Source organism: Psammomys obesus, unplaced genomic scaffold, assembly GCF_907164565.1.
Source record: "Psammomys obesus unplaced genomic scaffold, mPsaObe1.curated_primary_1811, whole genome shotgun sequence".
In the NCBI taxonomy this organism is placed as follows: Eukaryota; Metazoa; Chordata; class Mammalia; order Rodentia; family Muridae; genus Psammomys; species Psammomys obesus.
In genome coordinates, this window is record NW_026596039.1 from 8050390 (window position 1) to 8070136 (window position 19747).

General features: G+C 42.3%; 1 protein-coding gene across 1 annotated transcript; it reads left to right on the top strand.

Annotated features, from left to right (window-relative positions):
* The first annotated feature begins 28 nt into the window (after positions 1 to 28).
* Positions 29 to 19230, top strand: Bud13 (BUD13 homolog). The gene is made up of 10 exons (XM_055622443.1): positions 29 to 201; positions 2230 to 2320; positions 4170 to 4254; positions 6244 to 6861; positions 8155 to 8369; positions 9256 to 9358; positions 9865 to 10003; positions 10261 to 10445; positions 10634 to 10715; positions 18867 to 19230. Exons 1-10 carry the CDS (start codon positions 59 to 61, stop codon positions 18958 to 18960), a joined length of 1755 nt encoding a protein of 584 aa, XP_055478418.1. The 5' UTR covers positions 29 to 58; the 3' UTR covers positions 18961 to 19230.
* The last annotated feature ends 517 nt before the right edge of the window (positions 19231 to 19747 follow it).

The window sequence follows — 19747 nt, forward strand, 5'->3', positions numbered from 1 at the left end:
GCGTTGAAGAATTCTGTCCCACGCGCCGAGCTGTTGTCGTCCCGCCCTCGACGCTGTTATGGCGGCAGCTCCGACGCTCTCCAAGGCTGAGTACCTGAAGCGTTACTTGTCTGGGGCAGATGCCGGCGTGGGAGGAGGTTCAGAGGCTGGTCGCAAGCGGCGCAAAAAACGGCCGAAGCCGGGAGGCGCCGGCGGCAAGGGGTGAGTGGACCAGTGGGCGTCGCGCTGTTAGGTTGCGCCCTAGGCCGCAAGCCTCCCCTCCGCCCCGGCGCGGCTCTGCGAGCGTTGTCGACCCCGTCCTGCCGCTCCACCGCCCCGGGCGCCTCAGACCTCATCCTCTGAGGAGCGTCTTCCATGTGTTAAGGCCAGCTGGAACTTAACTCACTTTCCCCCGCGTTTGTAGCCTTGCGTGGTCTCATGTACAGATTGAAAGTTCTGCCCGAGACTAGTAGAGCTAATTCAGAGCCTCAGCGCTTGCCTATTTTTATTTTTATTTATTTTTGGCTCCAAAAGATCAATTCCTGGAGCCTCCAAAGTACCAGGAACTGATCTGGAATCAAAGACCCATGTCCTGTTACTCTTATCTACTCTAACAGTAGCAACCAACATGCGCACAGTTTACATCATATGCCTGGCCTCTTTCTAAAAACTTTGACCATGTACTTCCAGGTTCGAAACAGATGTGCAGAGACAAATTTCTGATGTAATATCCTTTAGTGACTTGTTCGCCAGAATCTAGAAAGGTTGGGATAGGAGAACCAGCATCACCCACAGAACAAACACGCATTTGTAGACTTTAGAGCAGCAGCCCCAAGTTTAACAGCTTACTGAAGATACTATTTTGGACACAAGGTCTAAACTCTGGAAGCTAATTCCATTCTTACACCCTGCCTTGGGTCTGCTACTTGCTAGGAGCTTAGCGGCTTAAAGAGAGTACTAGAAAGGATATAAAGTGTGGCTCACCCCCTCTATGCGGACAGTGTCATGACCTAATAGTATTATTCCCACATCTCAACTGAGAAAATTTTGAGGCCCATTGATCTGGGTCAATTTTCCCTTTGCCCAAATTTATCTTCATTTGGAACTTGAGCATGACATCATTTATAATGTAATCATTGTGATATTACCAGTTAAGATGAGCCTGTATTCAGTTAAGGTGGCTGATGTCCTTGTAAGAAGGGCCTTTGCCATGCAGGGAAAGAAGTTTAAGCTTTGGAACAATACTGATAGAATATGAATCCTAGCTGTGCTACTTTATAGCCTGGGTGGTTTAGGGCAAGAGAGTTCATCTCTCTGAGACTCATTTTCTAGTTGTTAAAACAATGTGATCCTGAACACTACTACTTGTCTGAAATGGTTGTTGTGATTAAAGATGTATCAGGTCTTCCAGGCTTTTCAAATACCTTTTTTGCAGCACAGTTCATCTGTGTGACACACAATTATTGGATGCCATCATCTTTTAGTAATTGGGGACTGGTTCCTGGAGTCTGAAGGTACTTAACGTCCTGCACAAAATGATACTGTTGTTTGCATGTAAACCATTCACACCCTCTTTAAGTCATCCTGAGAGGATTTAAATCATCTCTTGGTTACTTAGAAAACACACTACAACTTAGATGGTATTCCAGTAGTTATATTATTTAGGGCATTGTAACCCAAGAAAATCTGTATCTATTTAATACATTGGTGATTTTCTTCCCCGCCCCCCCCCCCAAGTATTTTTAATCTGTGGGTGGTTGAATTTGCAGTTGTAGAATCCTTGGGTATGGAGGGCTGACTTTCTCCTTTGACGGTTGCATTGAAGAGGCCTTGATGAACAAAAAATGCCTTACTCAGCAGGATGTTTATAATCCCAGCCCAGAGGAGGCATTTGTGAAAACTGATAATGCTAGAAGATGCACAGTAATGGAGTGAATTGACAGTAACAGTTCAATAGACAAAGACTGAACCATACTTTTGAACTTTAAAACCCAGTAGGGGGCTGATGAGATAGGTCTGCAGTTGACAACAAGCTTGACAACCTGTGTTCAATCCCCCGGACCCACATGGCGGACGGAGAGAACTAACTCCTGCAGGTTGTCCTCTGACCTCCATATGCATGCTGTAGCACATATATGTACCATCACACACACACACACAAGAAGTAAATAAAAAGAACAGTAAGTAAATGTATATTGGCTTGTGTCCCAGAATGAGTTCCTTTCTGAGCCTTTTGTTGTTCCTATCTAGAATGCGTATTGTTGATGATGATGTGGGCTGGTCGGCTATCTCTACCACTAGGCCAGAAAAGGAGGAGGAAGAGGATGGAGATTTGCCTGTGGTATGTATCTTGTGGAGAGTTCTGTCAGGACTTTGAAATGATCCATGTTTGTCAGCCTTGACTTCCAGTGTCGGATAGAGCTGTGGGGAGAAAGCTGAGCAAGGGGAGAGGTGACATTTTAAGAGATGTTTTACACTGTTTCTGTCCATGGCGCTTATACAAATGGTCCCAACTTAATGTTTTGACTGTGCAGTGGCGGGGACATGATACATTTTTGGCAGAAATAGTTTTGGATTTTGATCTTCCAGGCTAGCACTGTTTGTTATGGTAGTCTCATTATGGGCAGTGAAAATCAGTCATATGATCACGAGGAGAAACAAGCAGTTTCTGCACTTAAGAATGACTGATAGACCTGGTTATTGAGCACCAACCATCTACCAAGCACTGCTAAGAGAACACAAAGGATAACATTTAGTCGTCAGAGCAGTCCTTTGCACCCTGCTGAGGTTTGAGATGCTTTGCAGAAGGCCACACCAAGGCTATGTGACACAACTAATGATCAGATCTCAGTTCATCCTACATTTTTTTAAAGATTTATTTATTATGAATACAATGTTCTATCTGTGTGTGCCTTGCACACCAGATCTCATTGTAGATGGTTGTGAGCCACCATGTAGTTGCTGGGAATTGAACTCAGGACCTCTGGAAAAACAGCCAGTGCTCCTAACCTCTGAGTCATCTCTCCAGCCCTCATCCTATGTTTAAGCCATGCTTTCAATGCCCAGAGACAGAGCTGGAGGTTTTATGAGGAATGATGGTAGCACTGGGGAACAGAGGTAGTGCAGAGAATCTATGCCCTGGATTTGAATTACCCTATAACAATTTGCTAGTCTGTGATGTTGAGCATCATTTAATTTCTCCAAGGCAAAGTTTGCTGGATGGTGGCCTTGGGTCTTTTTTGGAAGGATTATGGTAAGACTTGAATAAAATAATTGTGAAACAGTGTCTTGCATAGCTGTTCTCTGTAACTACAATTTATTAAACCAGCTACTTTGAAGGTCTCTTATGTGGAAATGGGCCAGTGGTCAGAGTTAGTATGGAGGAAAAGAAGTTACATGAGGGTAGATGTGGGTCCCATAAAATTAAGAATGTTCTAACACTGTTCAAAAATACAGTGGACTGCCGGGCAGTGGTGGCACAAGGCTTTAATCCCAGCACCCAGGAGGCAGAGGCAGGTGGATCTCTGTGAGTTCGAGGCTGGCCTGAGCTACAGAGTGAGTTCTGGGTCATCCAGGGCTACACAGAGAAACCCTGTTTCAAAAAAAAAAAAAAACAAAAAAACAAAACAAAACAAAAAAAAAAAAACAGTGGACTGATTTGAAAGATGAGCTCTCCGTCAGAGAGATCATTTATCATTGGTTAGGAAGTTTAGATGTTGTCCCTGAATGTTGTGTAATTTGATGTATGGCCAGTAACTTCCTTCTGCTGGATTCAAGACCGATCATTGTGACTACTCACAGGAAAAGTTTTATAAGGGCCAAAATCTTTGATTAGTGATAGTCTAGTTATGAAGGCAGTGTTCTCACTGTGTATGAAATAATACAAATATAAAAGAAATTGAGCTTTTTATTTACAGGTGGCAGTTGTATGCCAGCACGATTACTAAAAGGTTTGTAAAAGATTTTATCTTTGGAGAGAGATTGACTAGTCAGAGAAAGGTCTACAACTAAGTCATCACAGTGACAGATGTTTATGGGATAAGAATAACTGAGAACCACTTCATGTTTCCTTACAGCCACATGGGTGTGTGGACACGTGGGTGTTAGGATCAGCAATGGTTATGGCTCCGGCCAAGTGCTCCTTGGGCGGATTCTGCTTTTCCCTTACTGTAGTGTCCCCATTTCTGCAGGTAGCTGAGTTTGTGGATGAGCGTCCAGAAGAGGTAAAGCAGATGGAGGCCTTCCGCTCCAGTGCCAAATGGAAGCTTCTGGGAGGTGAGTGTCGGCAGCAGATAAAACTACACAAATGTAGGGTAGGTCCCTTCTGCTTCCTTGCTTTAGAGGAATTCGTGGTTTGTTTCATTGTGTTACTGATTATGAAAAATATGGTGGGAAAAAGTTGTCAGGACTTGAGAAGAAGGACACAGGAAGTTAGAGGCTGACTTGTCAGCGCATTAGCGACCCAGGCTCTCCACTGTTCCAGAATGAAGCAGCTCCCAAGGGTCAGGGCCCAGAGTTTTGTTTCTTTGTTTTGCAACTATATTTCTCTGTTCTGACTTTCTCACAAACAAGGCTCTCTCTTCCTCTGGTTTTTCTTTTCTTTCTTTTTTTTTTTTTTTTTTTTAAAAAAAAAACAAGGTCTCACTATATATAGTTCAGGCCACTGTTCTTGGGTCTTACTTCTTGAGAACTATTTAATTATCAAATATTCCTGGTGCTTGCTCATTTCTCTACAGAGGTGATGAAAGAATTGTTTCCTAAGCGGGATTTGTCTTTCTGTATTACCCTGTGTGCCATTAGGCCAACTACTGTGCAGCTCCGATGGAAAAGGGTGTGCTATAGGAACGCCAGTGCACTGTATGTCAGTGGCCATTTCCTCAGCTGATTTTAGTATGCCGCCTTGTCACTTATCTTCGTAAATAAAGCTTTACTCTCATGATTATTTTATTGGAATTCATTTCAGTCTTACTTATTATTTTGCACCTTATCCTGTGGTTGTTTTCCTGTCTTTTGCATTAGTTGTGTGTGAGAGAGGGGGTAGGTGTGCACTAATAATTTATCTAGAGAGTCTGTTTCCCTGTCTGAGGTATAAGAAGTCTCTCAAATGCACATTCACACAAACAGCCCTTTTTCTTTTGCCTCATTCATACTACTCTGTTTCAATTTCTTACTAGAAATATCCACCCTGCTGTTTCTTTCTTTTTATACTTGGGATTTATTGGCCTTATGGGTTAGATATACTGTGCATTTCTTCGCTGGCATCAGTCCAGTCAGATAGGCTGTTCCCTATAGTGAAAGAGTTGACCTGGCATGAATTATCTGCTTAATAAGAATTCATCAGCTCCATCAGATCCCACCCAGCTTTTATTTTTATTTGGGCTATAGAGCTCTGATGGTAAGAAACAGAAAAAGAAGTGGAATCTAGAAGTGCCCAGTTGCCAGAACATTTTATCTGCTCTGCCTCTGAAAGTCTGGGCTCTCAAACAGCATGCTTCCCCTCAGTGCCATGTTTTCACAGATTGCCCATGGACTTTGGAGTCATAGAAGTTTGGCTTTAGATGTTTACTTCATCACATATTGGCAGTATAACTTTGGCAAACTGCTTAATCTTTATGTCAGTGACTTCATCTATAAAGTGGGATTAGTGATATTTACATCCTAGAATTGTGAGAATTAAGTAATATGTATTGTTAATTTTTCTTTCCTTTCTTTTTTCCTGTTGACTTCTCCCTTGAGGAGTATCGTGAAATGAATTAAATATTTAATACATTTCATTTTGATGTTTACAGGTTTAGTCACTGCCCTTTGAAAGAGTAAACCTGTAAATGATCTAGGCTGCTTAGCAACAGGAACCAATGGGCCTGTTCTACAGATGGGGGGGTCACTGGAAAATGAATTGGATTGAGAGTGAAACAACTGGGTTGGAGGCATGTCTCCTTTCCTTAGTAGCTGTGACCTTAGGGGAGAAATCACCTCATTTCCCAGAATCTTTGTTTTCATGTCTGTTAAATAAAATCACCTGTCCTGCTTCCTATGGGGCATATTATGAAAAAGTGTGCTTAAAATGCTTTGCACACTGGGGTCTTGGGAGGCAAATAAGTGGAGTTATTCTTAGATTGTTTATGAATGCTGGTTTGCTGCCCCTCAGTACAAGAGCCGGTAGACTTTAAGTAGCTCAGAGATATGTGCTTCTAGGGTATGTTTTTAAGCTGAGTGAGATGTGATCAGAGAACATTGTGGGAATCTAACTGCTTTTGTGTTTAGGCCCCAGTGAAGATGAACATTTTCATCATGATGACCAAGATCCATCTCCTCCCAGGAGAGTTCGTCATGACACCCCAGATCCATCTCCTCCCAGGAGGGTTCGTCATGACACCCCGGATCCATCTCCTCCCAGGAGGGTTCGTCATGACACCCCGGATCCATCTCCTCCGAGAAAGGCCCGTCATGATACCCCAGATCCATCTCCCCCAAGGAGGGTCCAACATGACTCAGATGCTTCTCTCCGAAGAAAGTCTCATCGTAATTCTTCAGGTCTGTCTGCTAGGAGAGGCCATCATGGTTCCTCAGATACCTCTACCTCGAGAAGGGCCCATAACTACTCCCTTGACACAGCCCAGCATAGGAGCACTCTTGAAACTTCAGATGCACAGCATCTCAGGAAGGCCCGTCATGACTCCCCTGATTTGGAACTGCCCAGAGCCAAAAGTAGTAAAGCTGCAGAAACACTTTCTAGCAAGACTGTGTCCCAGAGGGGCCTGGGACTCTCTCACTCATCACTCTCCAGGAACAGCAAGTATGAGCGTGACTCTGACCTTTCTCCTCCACGGAAACGGCAAGCAAAAGCCCATATTGGAGCTAAGAAGCAGCTTGATTCTAAAGGTGAGCTTAAGGCTGTGCGCAAGAGTAACTTAATCCTGTGAACATGAGAATGAGTTTCTTCTTTTGAAAAATGAGAGGCTAGGCTTAGGAGAGTTGAAAATAAAAGGGTCAGGAGGAAAGTTTTTATGTCCTTTTGCTTAGCTTTCCCACCCATAAAAAGGCACAGATGGGGCATGTGAGATGGCTCAGGGAGTAAAGCGTTTTTTGCATCAGGGCAGTGAAAGGAGAAAACCAATTTCTGAACATTGCCCTCTGGACTCTACATGTGCATGCCTGCACTCACATACAGTAATAATAAATAAAAGTGTATTTATGTACAGAAAGGAAAAGACAGAAGGGTCACAAAATTGTGTCATTCATACCATCATTGTCTGTATTGTAGTCAGTGTCCTTGGGTGGCTTTGGCATGCATGTTGGGTGTAGTCGAGACTGCAGAGCACTCCTGCAGCGTGTTAATCTTGCTTGTCTCCTCCACTTAACAGTTTTCTCCAGGTTTGCTCTTAGAGGTTTGATAGTCATCCCATAGGTACACTGTTGGCACAGCTGGGGGTTGTTTCTTACCTTAGCTTTCCTGGGGATTTAATTGATAGGTTCCTAGAAAGCTGAGCAGTTACTTACTAGGCCAGTGTGTGTGACTGTTGTCACACCTGGTACTCACTGTCTGGCTGCTTTTCAGGAGGTGAATGGTGGCACTGTCATCTAGAATAGGTCTGTGCAGGAAAGTTTTTACTTCCGTTTGTTCTAGCTACTCTTTACTCTTAATTTTAAATGAAATTCCGTTGTTATTCTTGAGTCTTGATGGGACATCAGTGTATACTTGAGGTCTTCCTGACTGCCACACTGCAGAGGGCCAACTCCAACTTCTGCCACTTCTGGACAGGTTGGCAGTGGGAGACCACAGCATAGACTAGTGTCTGAGATCTCACAAAGCTTTGCAAAGTTACCAGACACTGGTGGCCAGGAAACAGAGCTCCTGCCTTTCTTCTTCGTGTCACCTGGGCCTGTGTTTTGATTAGTCATGTTTTTTTCATAGGATGGCAAGTAGACACTGTATCCCAGCTTGTTAAGTTCTTTTAATCATTCTTCCAAGGAGATTAATTTATCCTTCCTTCCTCTCCCCTGAGCTGGAGACCCAAAACCAGGGTCTGACGTACTTAGTAGGCACTTTACTACTGAACCATCCCCATTCATTCATTCTTTAATCCCTAGGTTCTCTTAGCCATGGGAGGTTTCATACGAACTCTTTACCTAGGAAACATCATAGTTATACTTTGACTGTTCTTTTCCACATAGGTAGAAAAAAAGCCTCTGATTCAGATCTTTCCCCTCCACGGCAAAAAAAAAATTCAGGGCGCCAGGACTCCGATTCAGATCTGTCACCACCACGGAATAGACCGAGACGCCAGAGCTTTGACTCTGACCTCTCTCCACCCCGGAGAAGACAGAGGACCAAATCTTCCGATTCTGATCTCTCTCCACCTCGAAGGAGTCCCCGTCCCAGGAAGAAGGTAGAGTTCCAGGAGTTGTCTTTATCAGAGTGGCTCCTTCTAGCTTTATAGATACCACAGAGGTTGCAGTCAAGAGTGAGGATGCAGCATAGTAAATCTGAGTTAGAAGCACTTCTGGAACTTTCTCTGAAGGTGACACTGACTCATCTGAGCTGGGCTCTAGCAGAGGCTTAGGGACCCAGAGTGTTGAAGGTTTGAAGGTTTGTGCAAATACTGAACCAAAATGGAGCTCAAAATGGTGTGTGTTTTGGACTGTTGTGGATTTCTAGTTTTGGATCAGGAGTGCTTGGTGTGTACCAGATTTCCCAGGAGGTTCCTGCCTTTCATAGCCTTGTAATGCCACCAGTCTCATCCTAGTATCTCCAGAAAGCCTCCCTTGTCTTTTCTTTGTTGTTTTGGGAATACTCCAAGGCTGGCTTTGAACTTCTGATCTGCCTGCGTCCTCCCACCTATTGATACGCAGGTGGGTACCACCTGTTCCTTAATAATAAATTGAGGCTTACAGCTTGCAGTGTGCAGCAGGGAACACAGAACCCCCTGAAACCAGCCATAGCTGTAAATCTTACTTCTTAGTATCTGTGAGGCTGTACAAGAAACCCACTTCTCCAAAGCTCACTTTTTTTTTTTTTTTTAAAATGTGTATAAATGAGTTCAAGGTCAGCCCGAACTGTATGGGACACTGTCATAGATTATCATGAGATTAGATGTCGCCCTGCCCCATGTTGTCAGCCCTGTGGTCAGTAATGAGAATATAAAACTAGGGTTTTGGTTTGGTTATTGCTGCCTCTCAGGGACATATGCAACTGGCTGCCTCCTGGTTCATGGTATTGGTATTGCCTCTTCTCGTGCCCAGGCTGCACACGTGTATTCCTCTTCTCTTGAACAGGCTGCATACATGTATTCTGGAGCGAGAACTGGATTGGTCACTGATGTTCAGCGAGAGTACCAGGAATTCAAGAAACATGACCAAGACATGGCAGCCCTTGGAGGTACAAGTGAGCGTAGAGGACCCACTTTCAGTTCATGTAGCTCTCCCTCTCTTTTCTGTTTTTAGGTGTGGCCTGTTGTATTTGCTAGCTGCAACTTTTTTAAAAAATTTATTCTATGTATATGAATGTTCTACCTTCAAATACACCTTAACGCCAGAAGAGAACATCAGATCCCATTATAGATGGTTGTGAGCCACCGTTGCTGGGAACTGAACTCAGGACCTCTGAAAGAGGAGCCAGTGCTCTTAACTGCTGAGCCATCTCTCCAGCCTACTAGCTGAAACTTTTTCCGTTGCTTCTACGTCTCTGCTGTGCTTTTGTGTAGCACGTTAACCTCAGTAGTCCAAGTTCTTTCCTTTCTGATCTGCATATGCTGGTAGGAGCCACGCTGGTCTGTCTGCAGAGTGTTTACCAGAAGATCCCAAGCAGTTGGCTTTGAGTCCTGGAATATTATTTCTGATTGTGATGCCTGGTGTTTATTGTTAAAATGTGATTTCTTTTTATAGCTCAGTTTGAATTTGCTGAAACTGTGTTTCGAGACAAGTCTGGTCGTAAGAGAAATTTGAAGCTGGAGCGATTGGAACAGAGGAGAAAAGCAGAGAAGGACTCAGAGCGAGATGAGCTATATGCCCAGTGGGGGAAAGGGTAAGGACACCCTGAGCACAAAGCCAGACTGAAGGATCAGAGCCAGCCATTGCCTTTCTCTTCTGGGAGCTGATAAGGGGTGAGCCTCAGGTGAGGAGTCTCCTGAGAGATAGTGGGTTCATGCCACCAGTTGGGATTCTGGGGCTGTTAATATGATTGGTTATCCTCAGCTGCTACAAAGAGGGAGTTCTCCAGGCTGCATCGTGAGTTCTTAGTGTAGGAGGGAATTCTCAACCAGGTCCTTCTTTTTTGCCCAGGCTTGCCCAGAGCCGGCAGCAGCAACAGAATATAGAGGACGCAATGAAGGAGATGCAGAAGCCTCTGGCCCGCTATATTGATGATGAAGATCTGGATAAGATGCTGAGAGAACAAGAAAGAGAGGGGGATCCAATGGCCAACTTCATTAAGAAGAAAAAGGCTAAGGAGAACAAGAATAAGAAAGGTGAGATTGAAGAGAGTTGTCAGCATAGCTTCCCACAGAGAAGGCTGCCCACATGGCCATAGCACCTTTGTGTTTAGAAGATAGTGTCAAAACATAGGAACTCTCATGAAGAATTTTCTCTCATTGCTTTCCAGCTCTGTATTAAATCATGTCAGTAGCTAATTTCTTTTTCTCATTCCTGTCTTTAGTGAGGCCTCGCTACAATGGTCCTGCCCCTCCCCCCAATAGATTCAATATCTGGCCTGGATATCGCTGGGATGGAGTAGACAGGTAGGTCTCTTTCCTGTATTTTTGTTTTCTCTGCTGCCTGACCTTAACCTTTTTTGTCATTCTTTTCCTACCTCCTAAGTACTGGGAATACAGACATGAGAACCACAGTTGGCTTTGTCCACTCTCTTAGATCCCTCTGCTGTTGTAGGAAATAAAAATGAGTGTTGGGCTATATAATGTTAATTATCAGCCCCAAGATTACCACGGCGATATTATCTAACCCGCCATCACAAATAATAAGACACAGACCTCTGATAGATTTTATAATTGCCTTATTTACCTTGGGCTGGGCAGATATTCCTACTTATGCTGTCTAAATAACTTCACCATCTGCTTTAATCATTCTCATCTGATCTACCTTTCATACATAATCCCCTGGTACTTGTTTGTATTCTTCATCTGGGTCTTTTCATGCCATTATTGGAGTCCTTCCTTTTGGCCCACATGGTTTATTTCTCCACGCTAACTCATCATGACATCCTCTGTCCTTCTTCCTCCTTTCTTCTTGTCCATCTGTCTCCCTTGACTCTCCTGAACCTGAAGCCCGGGAAACCTTAGCCATGCCTACCCCATTCTGCCCTGCCCAGGTATAGGCTGCTTAATCAACCAATCAGATAGTCTTAGACAGGTTTACAAAACAATGATAAGTGTAAGCAGATCTTGAGGGCCAGTAATACACAGCAAACAACCATCAGCACTCTGCACTTGTTTTCGCTCTCCTGCAGTCACAAGGAAATAGTACGCTTTGTGTGCTTCAGGTCCTGTGGTACAAGTTTCTAAGGTCTGGAATATTTCTCCTGTTTCCTCTCTGTATACTTTGAAAAGATCAGGACTAGTAACTCAAGTGGAGCTGAGAGGACACACTTTGTTTCAAACGTTGGTCATGTGCAGTATTTTCAAAGGGTTAGAGGGTGGACAAGGTTGTAGTCTAGAGCCTTCTCTATGTTCTCTTTATGTTGTGCCTGAACATTAGTTCTGTTCATTATCCTAGGAGGAAGTCCCAGGTCATGTCGCAGTCCTGCCGCCTCATCTGGTTACTTACTAGTGTCTCACTTGTGTACTCGAGCCTCCTGACTGTCAGCATAGCTTCTGCCTAGTGTCAGTCGCAAGTCCCATCTCCCCTTCCCACGTGGAACACTAGGATCTAGTATGATGATTTTCAAAGTTTTACTCTCAGGACCCCTTTATACTCTGTCTAGTGAGATGGCTCTGTGGGTAAAGGTGCTTACTGCCAAGCTTAAAGGTGTGAGTTCAAGTCTTGGTACCTTTGTGGTAGAAGAGAACTGTCTCTTGAAAATTGTTCTCGCCACACTGTCATTTGAGTGTATGTGTGTACCTGTATAAACAATGTAATTTAGAAGAAATTATTGAGGACCCCAAGAAGCTTTTGTTTATGTGGATTAGGTGTTAGGATTAGGTGGTCACTATATTAAAAATTAAAAGATTTTTAAAACATTTATTTACTGTATAGAATAACAAAGCATTATATGCTAATATAATTATTATTTTTAATGAAAAAATTATTATTTTCCAAGCCAAAAAGAATTGATTTAACTTTTCAAAATATCATTAATGTCTGCCCTAAGAGTAGACAGCTGGGTTCTGAATTTGTCTATTGTGAAGTGTTTAGCTGAAGTGTAGGAGGAAAATATAGCCTGCCATGTCACTAACAAAAAAGCGTGTGTTACGAAGAACAAAAGCTGGCTCCTTTGAGGCTGTTATGTGGATCTGAAGCCATGTAAAGAACTTTTGATATTTTTGCACTAAAATTTATAATCTGTGGGGGGATTTTTGGTTTTTTTGTTTTGTTTTGTTTTTTTCTTTGAGACAGGATCTCTGTGTAATCCTGGCCCTATAGATCAAGCAGGCTTTGACCTTATAGAGATAGATCTACCTTCTAAGATCGAGGATTAAAGGCATGTGCCACCTGCTTGCATAATTCATGGTCTTTTTTTCCCCTTCTTTAATTTTGTTTTTATGAATGGGTGTATTGCCTACAATGTTCATCTGTGCAGGAAGTAGCTTGGCAGCCAGAAGAGGGCATCAGGTCTCCTGAGACTGGAGTTAACAGTTGAGAAACCCAGGTCCTCTGGAAGAGAAGCCAGTGCTTTTAACCCCGGAGCCATCTCTGTAGCCAGGGTGTTTTTTATACTCTGCATCTTTTACCCATGCATGGTATTATAGTCATATATTAGCCATTTGTAACATGTAGGTTTGCTGAGCTTTACAGACCTTCCAGATGTTGACAAGTTTTTATTATACACCATCAGAAAATTAGTTGGGAGGTATATTGAGAAAGTTCTTTGAAATACATGATGGATTTTGTTTAGAATATTTTCATATTCTTTTGATTCTACCTTGTCACTGTTACACTTGATATATATTCAGCAATCACTTGGGATGATGGTGCATTATGAATATGTTAGGCTAAGGTGGTTTTAGAGTTTACACAACCTGTGTCCTGATATCTTAGTTGTTTTCTGTCAGTTGTATTTTGTTTTAGCTGATTTAAGTTCAGAATTCCCATTTGATGACTTGCATGTCTGTGATGAGTTTTCTCATCTGCTCAACCATTTAGAGACAGTTTTCTCTTTGTTGGAAACTATAAATGGTTTAAAAAGTCCTGTCTGCCGATGGCAACATTCTATTCATCACAGAATTGGTTTCTGTTGATAACCTGTTCCTCCCTTCCTCCCTCCCATCTCTTTTTGAGACAGGGTCTTACTCTGTAGGCCAGTCTGGTTTAGAACTGGCTATGTAGCCCAGGCTGATCTTGAACTCAGATTTTCTTGCTACAGCCTCCCAAATGTTGAATTTATATGTGGGTGACACTGTAACTGGCTAACCTTTTTTTTTTTTTTTTTTTTTTTTTGAGTATGTGTTATTTTCTTGTTGGTTAATTGTTAGATCTTTTATTTGTGAGTTTCACACTGTAGAGATTGGATCCTGCTGCATTTCTCTGTTGATTTTTGTCTGTGGAGTTTTAGTCTACATTGAACCCCTGTCTCCCCTGCAGGGCAGCAGCTAACACCTCAGTTCAGGGCTTGCCTCTGGGTTCTGCGCTCTGACAGGGCTTGTCCTCTGCACAAGCATACTGATTCACCAGAGCTTGGTGTGACGTTTGCTGTAGATAACCGGGGTTTATGTGCTTTGCAGTGTCTCTCTCCCAGGATTTTGTCTTAATTTTGTAGTTGCTTTTCCCACTGCCACTAACACCTCAAGCCAGTCAGCTTGTGGTCTTACCTGTGCAGGTCTCCTTGAACTGTGTGGACTGAGAGGTTGCCCTCCTATCAGACTTTTTCCTGCCTTTGCGCCTCACCCATGCCTTCAACCACTACTTATTTTGTCCAGGTTTTATAATCGCTGTTTGTGGGTCACAATCCACTTCCCACCTTATGCTGACCTAAGGCACTGTCTTTAGTCCCTCAGGTTGTTTGTGGAATCTGACTACAATTCTTCCTGAGGTAGAGAGACACAAAAGGGGTGTGATTACAGGCTAGCTGGCTGCTGTCTTGCTGTTCACACTGCAGTATCTTTGAAGGAGGGTTTCCTGACTCTCACTTGCTGCATAGCCACAGGTAGATCTTGTATAGCCATGCCTGTGCATGTTGCCACAGAGTGCCTGCTGTGCTGTTTGTTTCTTCGATTTATTTGGACCCCAGACTTAGAACTCTGTCTGACCTAGTTGTTGTAAGTGGTTATTAATATTTACTATTGGTTTATCTTCTAGTAAAGCTTGCTGTTAATCTTAAACAGCTGTATAACCAAATCACCACACAGAGACTGGGTTTTTAGTTAAACCTAGAACACAATGCTGGGCAATATTTACTCCCTCCTAAACCTCTAAGCCCTCAGTTTCCTAACATTTACATTTCCCACATTATATTTGCTTTTTTTGTGAAATCTTAGGTCTGGTTCATGCTCCACGTCCTGCAAGATCTCTCCTCCAGCTCTGCTCTCCTTACTCTCCTTTCGCTCCTTCTCCTCCTCCTCCTCTCTTGCCTTTTGGCTCCTCCCCTCTTTCCTGTCCTCTGGCTCCTCCCTGCTCAACATTGTGTCTAGTTGCTTTATTTTTGTCCTGTTTACACAAGAGTTGAGACAGGATGCTTAGAATGAGTATCACAATGCAATATCCGGATTGAAACCAGAGAGTTGGGGGTGGGGAGGGGGAGAAATCAGTATTTGAATGAACAAGGGTAAGGTATATACATTAAAAAAAAATATTATACCAACATTTCCCCCTTTAAGTCCAATAAAAGGCTCCTTTTCTTTCAATACAATAATTATGAAATTATGAAAACTGTTAGGTAAAATCTACATGTGCAGTGTCCAGTCCATGTGTATTTAGCACATGGAGAGGGTATCTTAGGAGAAAGTATCTGATTATCCTATCTATCTTGACAAGTTTAAAGTTCTATACCTAAATTAACTTTTATCCTTATTGGTATTACCTATATGAGAAGATTTCTTAACTTCTAAACAACTTAAGCTTAAATGTGGTACTGTAACTATTTGGTCTTCAACCCCATCAGAGACTTGAGAAGAAATAAAATTAGTTATGAGAGTAAATAGGAAGTGCATGTTAGCAGCTTCCAAAAAATAAAAATTGACAGAGACAGTTTGCTGCTGAACAGTCACCCATAACTATAACGTTGGAGTATCATCCTCAGCCTTCTGGCTCAGAATATTTTGACAGACATATACGTGAAGCAGGAACTATTTAGGACTTGCTTACCCTGTCTTGGCAGAGTTCGGTAGTCGACTTGTTCTGCATTTAAGCTTGCCCATTTTAGGCAGAACTTGTCTGTTGTGAAGCGAGGGTATTTTCTTTACCCAAGTGGCTTGTTTGCCACATTTGAAGCCATCTCCATATGGAGGTTCTTCCATGCTCATTATCTTCTTTCAGGTAGGTGGGGTACTGCCAGGAAATGATTTGTCTCATTGTCAAAGAATCTTTAAAATAATAAGAAAATAAATGCCATATTCTGTAGGTCTCTGAAGTTTTTGAAGACTACCTATCTTTATGTAATCGATTTGTATACAAAATCATGTCAATATGTTAAACCTAGGATGTATACTCCTGTGATAAATTAGACTAGTGTCTGACATGACTATGAGTTGAATAACTAATAATTAACTTGCATACCTAATATCCTAACTACCTTTTAATAGTAGTTTAAAAGTATTGGAAGTAACCTTGACTTTCTATCAATATAGTAAAGCTTATACCAATGTATTAAAAATACTTATTTTTGCATCAATATGCAAAATCCTATACCAGAGTTAAAATTAACCTTATTTGGGAATAACAAATAAAACCTTAAGTTGAGTAGATTTAATAATTTACCTTTTTTTCTATTTCTATGAAATATCCCTATGTATTCCTTGTTTCATTTTGAATAAGACCATTAATAATAAACATCTCCCAATGACAATAAAATTTCGTAGCCATAGCAAACAGCCAAAAACATACCCAACCCCTTTTAAGGAAATTGGATGCTGTTCTTATAGATTTCTTCTAGCTGACATTTTGGACATGTAGAAATCCTGTAGGGGTCCCAAATAAAAAATGGTTAATTAAGCAAGCAATAACATTTGTGGTCCAATAACATGTGAATGTTGAGAAATTTCAGGCTCAATAAAAGTCCTTTTTGGAACAGTCTAAAATGCTGGATCAGTTAAAATTAGTAGCTTTCTTCAAAGTTCTTTTGGGAGCAGGCTTTGATGAGAAACAGCAGTTGAAGAAGTTGAGGCAGGTACAAGCAGAATGCTGGAACATGCAAGATGCTGGAACAGATGTGTCAATGTCTCAGCATGCTGAAGAATGATTCTGTTAGGTTTGATCCAGCAACTCTGGTGTCCAGTTCTTTTGTTCTGCAAACATATTTCTCACAAGCATTATAGCGTTCTAAAATTATAAATGTATGAGATGTGCAGGATGAAACTAAACTATAAGCCAATTTAATCTATATCAATTAAAAGGTTAGCATAATGCATTTTGAGGATATTATAGCCAAGGATTTATTGGCCAAGTATTGTTGAAGTTCTAGCTAGAGACTTTTTTTTTTTTTTTTTTTTTTTTTTTAACTCTCTCAGAGTTGTTCCCGTGTAAAGGGATCAGAACTTAGGACATCATTTTAAAAATTCACGCAGGACAGATGGGCTGACAACTGCATGTCAAAGAGACAGCTCTAGGGACGTGCAGTAGGAGAGCCAGCACAGTGACCCGTGCAGCAGGTGACACAGCAGTGATGAAGGCAGTGATACCAAGTAGGGACAGCCACAGGGGCCACATGAGAGAGAAAATCAGTAGTCACAGCCAAAGGAGGGGGGTCAGTGTACCTCACCAGTTACTAACCTGAGAGCAGATAAGTGAGGATGCCACCTCGAAGGCGAGTGTGCCCTGCATGTGTGAACTGTGATTAAGACACCTAAAGTGTACATGGGCAGAAGGTTGAGACATCTCTCTGCTCCCCTAACTCCACATATTTGTAATGTATTTTTTTTTTTTTAAAGATTTATTCATTATTTATACAGCACACCAGAAGAGGACACCAGATCTCACTGTAGATGGTTGTGAGCCACCGTGTGGTTGCTGGGAATTGAACTCAGGACTTTTAGGAAGGAATAGCCAGTGTTCTTAACCTCTAAGCCATTTCTCTAGCCCCTGGTTTTTCCTTTTTTAAAGATTTGTTTTATTTTAAAAATTTTTAAATGATTTATTTATTTTTATTTTATGTACTTTGGTGTTCTGCCTGCTTAAATGTGTATGTGAGGGTGTCAGATCCCTTGGAAAGGAGTTAGTTAGCTAGCTAGTTAGTTAGTTAGTTAGTTAGTTAGTTAGTTAGTTAGTTAGTTGTGAGCTGCCATGTGGGTGCAGGGAATTGAACCCGGGTCCCTGGAAGAGCAGCCAGTGCTCTTGACTGCTAAGCCATCTCTACAGCCTCTCTCTCTCTCTCTCTCTCTTTTTTTCTCCTTTCTTCTTTTTAAAATTTAACCTTTGTTTTTATGGGTATTTTGCCTCCATGTCTGAACCACCTGCAAGGCAGAAGCAGCTTTGGATTCCCTGGAACTAGAGTTACAGAGGGTTGTGAGCTGACATACTGTTCTCTTGAAGAACTCCAGTGTTCTTAACTGCTGAGCAATCTCTTCAGCCCCAGTATAGAGTGTGAGTGTGAGTCTGTGTGTGTATGTATGTGTATGTGTCTGTCTGTCTCTGTGTATGTGTACCTGTGTGTCAGTGTCTGCAGTCTAGAAGAGGGTGTTGGATTCCCTGGAGCTGGAGTTACAGATGGTTCTGAGCATCCAGTGGTGTTGGGGGTCAAATTTTGGTTCTGCAAGAGCAGCAAATGCTCTTAACATCTGAGCCATTTCTTCAGCCTTGGTTTTTGCTTCTTAGTTATCATTTACATGTCTTCTGTACCATTTGTCTGAGTTTATCAGAACAGATGCTGTATCACTCCTTTTCTTGCCCTGACTTTCATAGCACCTAATGTCCAGTGAGAACTCAGTACATGTTTAGCAATGGTTAAATTACGGAGCCATGGATGTTGGCCATGTGAGTTGTACTTCAATCTTTGTACTGTGTATGGGCTTGTAGTAGGCATGTGTTTGGCAGGGCTCTGGCTCTACCACTGAGTCACATCTCTTACTTTCATGAATTTGTCCAGGCTGGCCTTGAACTAACTCTGAAGCCCGTGCAGACCTTGAATTTGTGATTCTCCATTCTCAGTCTTTGGAGTATCTGGGATTACAGGCCCAGCTATGTCCAGCATTTGTAGAGAATAATGAAGGTTTGAAATAGTTGTCCAAGAGTGTGATAGTTGTCTAATAGGACTGAACAGGGACTACTGAGGATAATTTGTGTGTTTTGTTGCTTTGATTTTATAGCATATGGTTTAAATATTTTCATATGAATAACTTTACTTTCTATTTTTGTTTTTTGGGCTTTTTTGAGACATGATTTCTCTGTATAGCCCTGACAGTCTTGGAACTCTGTAGACCAGGTTGGCCTTGAAATCAGAGCTCTGCCTGCCACTGCCTCCTGAGTGCTGGGATTACAGGGTGTGCATCAGCACCGCTCAGCCCCTTTCCACTCTTAAAATAAACTTTCAGAGTTTTGGCTGACTAGAACTTTTCTTTTGATTGCAGATCTAATGGCTTTGAACAGAAGCGCTTTGCCAGGCTCGCCAGCAAGAAAGCTGTGGAGGAGCTTGCCTATAAGTGGAGTGTGGAGGACATGTAACTCCTCCAAGGCTCTGTGCTGCTGTGGTGGTGGTGGTGGTGGTGGTAGCATGGAACAACCGGACATCCAGATCTAATGGACTCTTGCTAATGGACACAGACCAGCAACTTGCTGTCAGCCTGACCTTTGGACTAGGCACCTAACCTTCACTGTGCCCTTGCTGTCTGGCCGGCTTTGGCAGGACACAGTGACTTCTTTATCCCAGGGTTTGTTCTTGGCCAGTGTTCTCCTTTCTCTTCTTAAAAATAAACACATTTTATTTTTTGGTAATCATTTCCTAGCTGGGTATTCTGCTTGGGAAAGAATTCCAGCTAATATTGAACTTCTGGGGGTCTTGGGAGTAATGAGTTATTGGAGTTTTCATTAATTTAGCCAGCTGTGTGAGTAAAATAATTCTTCTGGAATTTAGTGGTACACCAGCTTCAGGAATATTGGAACATGGTGTGTGATAAGGTGGTGTTACATGTTAGTGGGGAGGTGGCTGCTGAGGCTCAGAAAATTAGATTATATGGACAAAAATGAAGTGGGATCCCTTCCTTATATCAACTAAAGCAGTTAAGGACCCAAATGAAGTGTAGTACAGTCAAGCTAGAGCATGGCTCATATGGGGCCCCTGGGCTTTGACCCTAACAACAAGTAATAATAAAATCTGGTAGGAGCAAGTGATGGTTATACCCCAGTGTGAAGACAGCTCATACTCAAACCACAAACTGATTTGCCCGGTGCATAAGGCAGGGTTCTCTGTGCAGCAGAGCAGGTCATGTCAAAATTAAGATGGCTACAGATG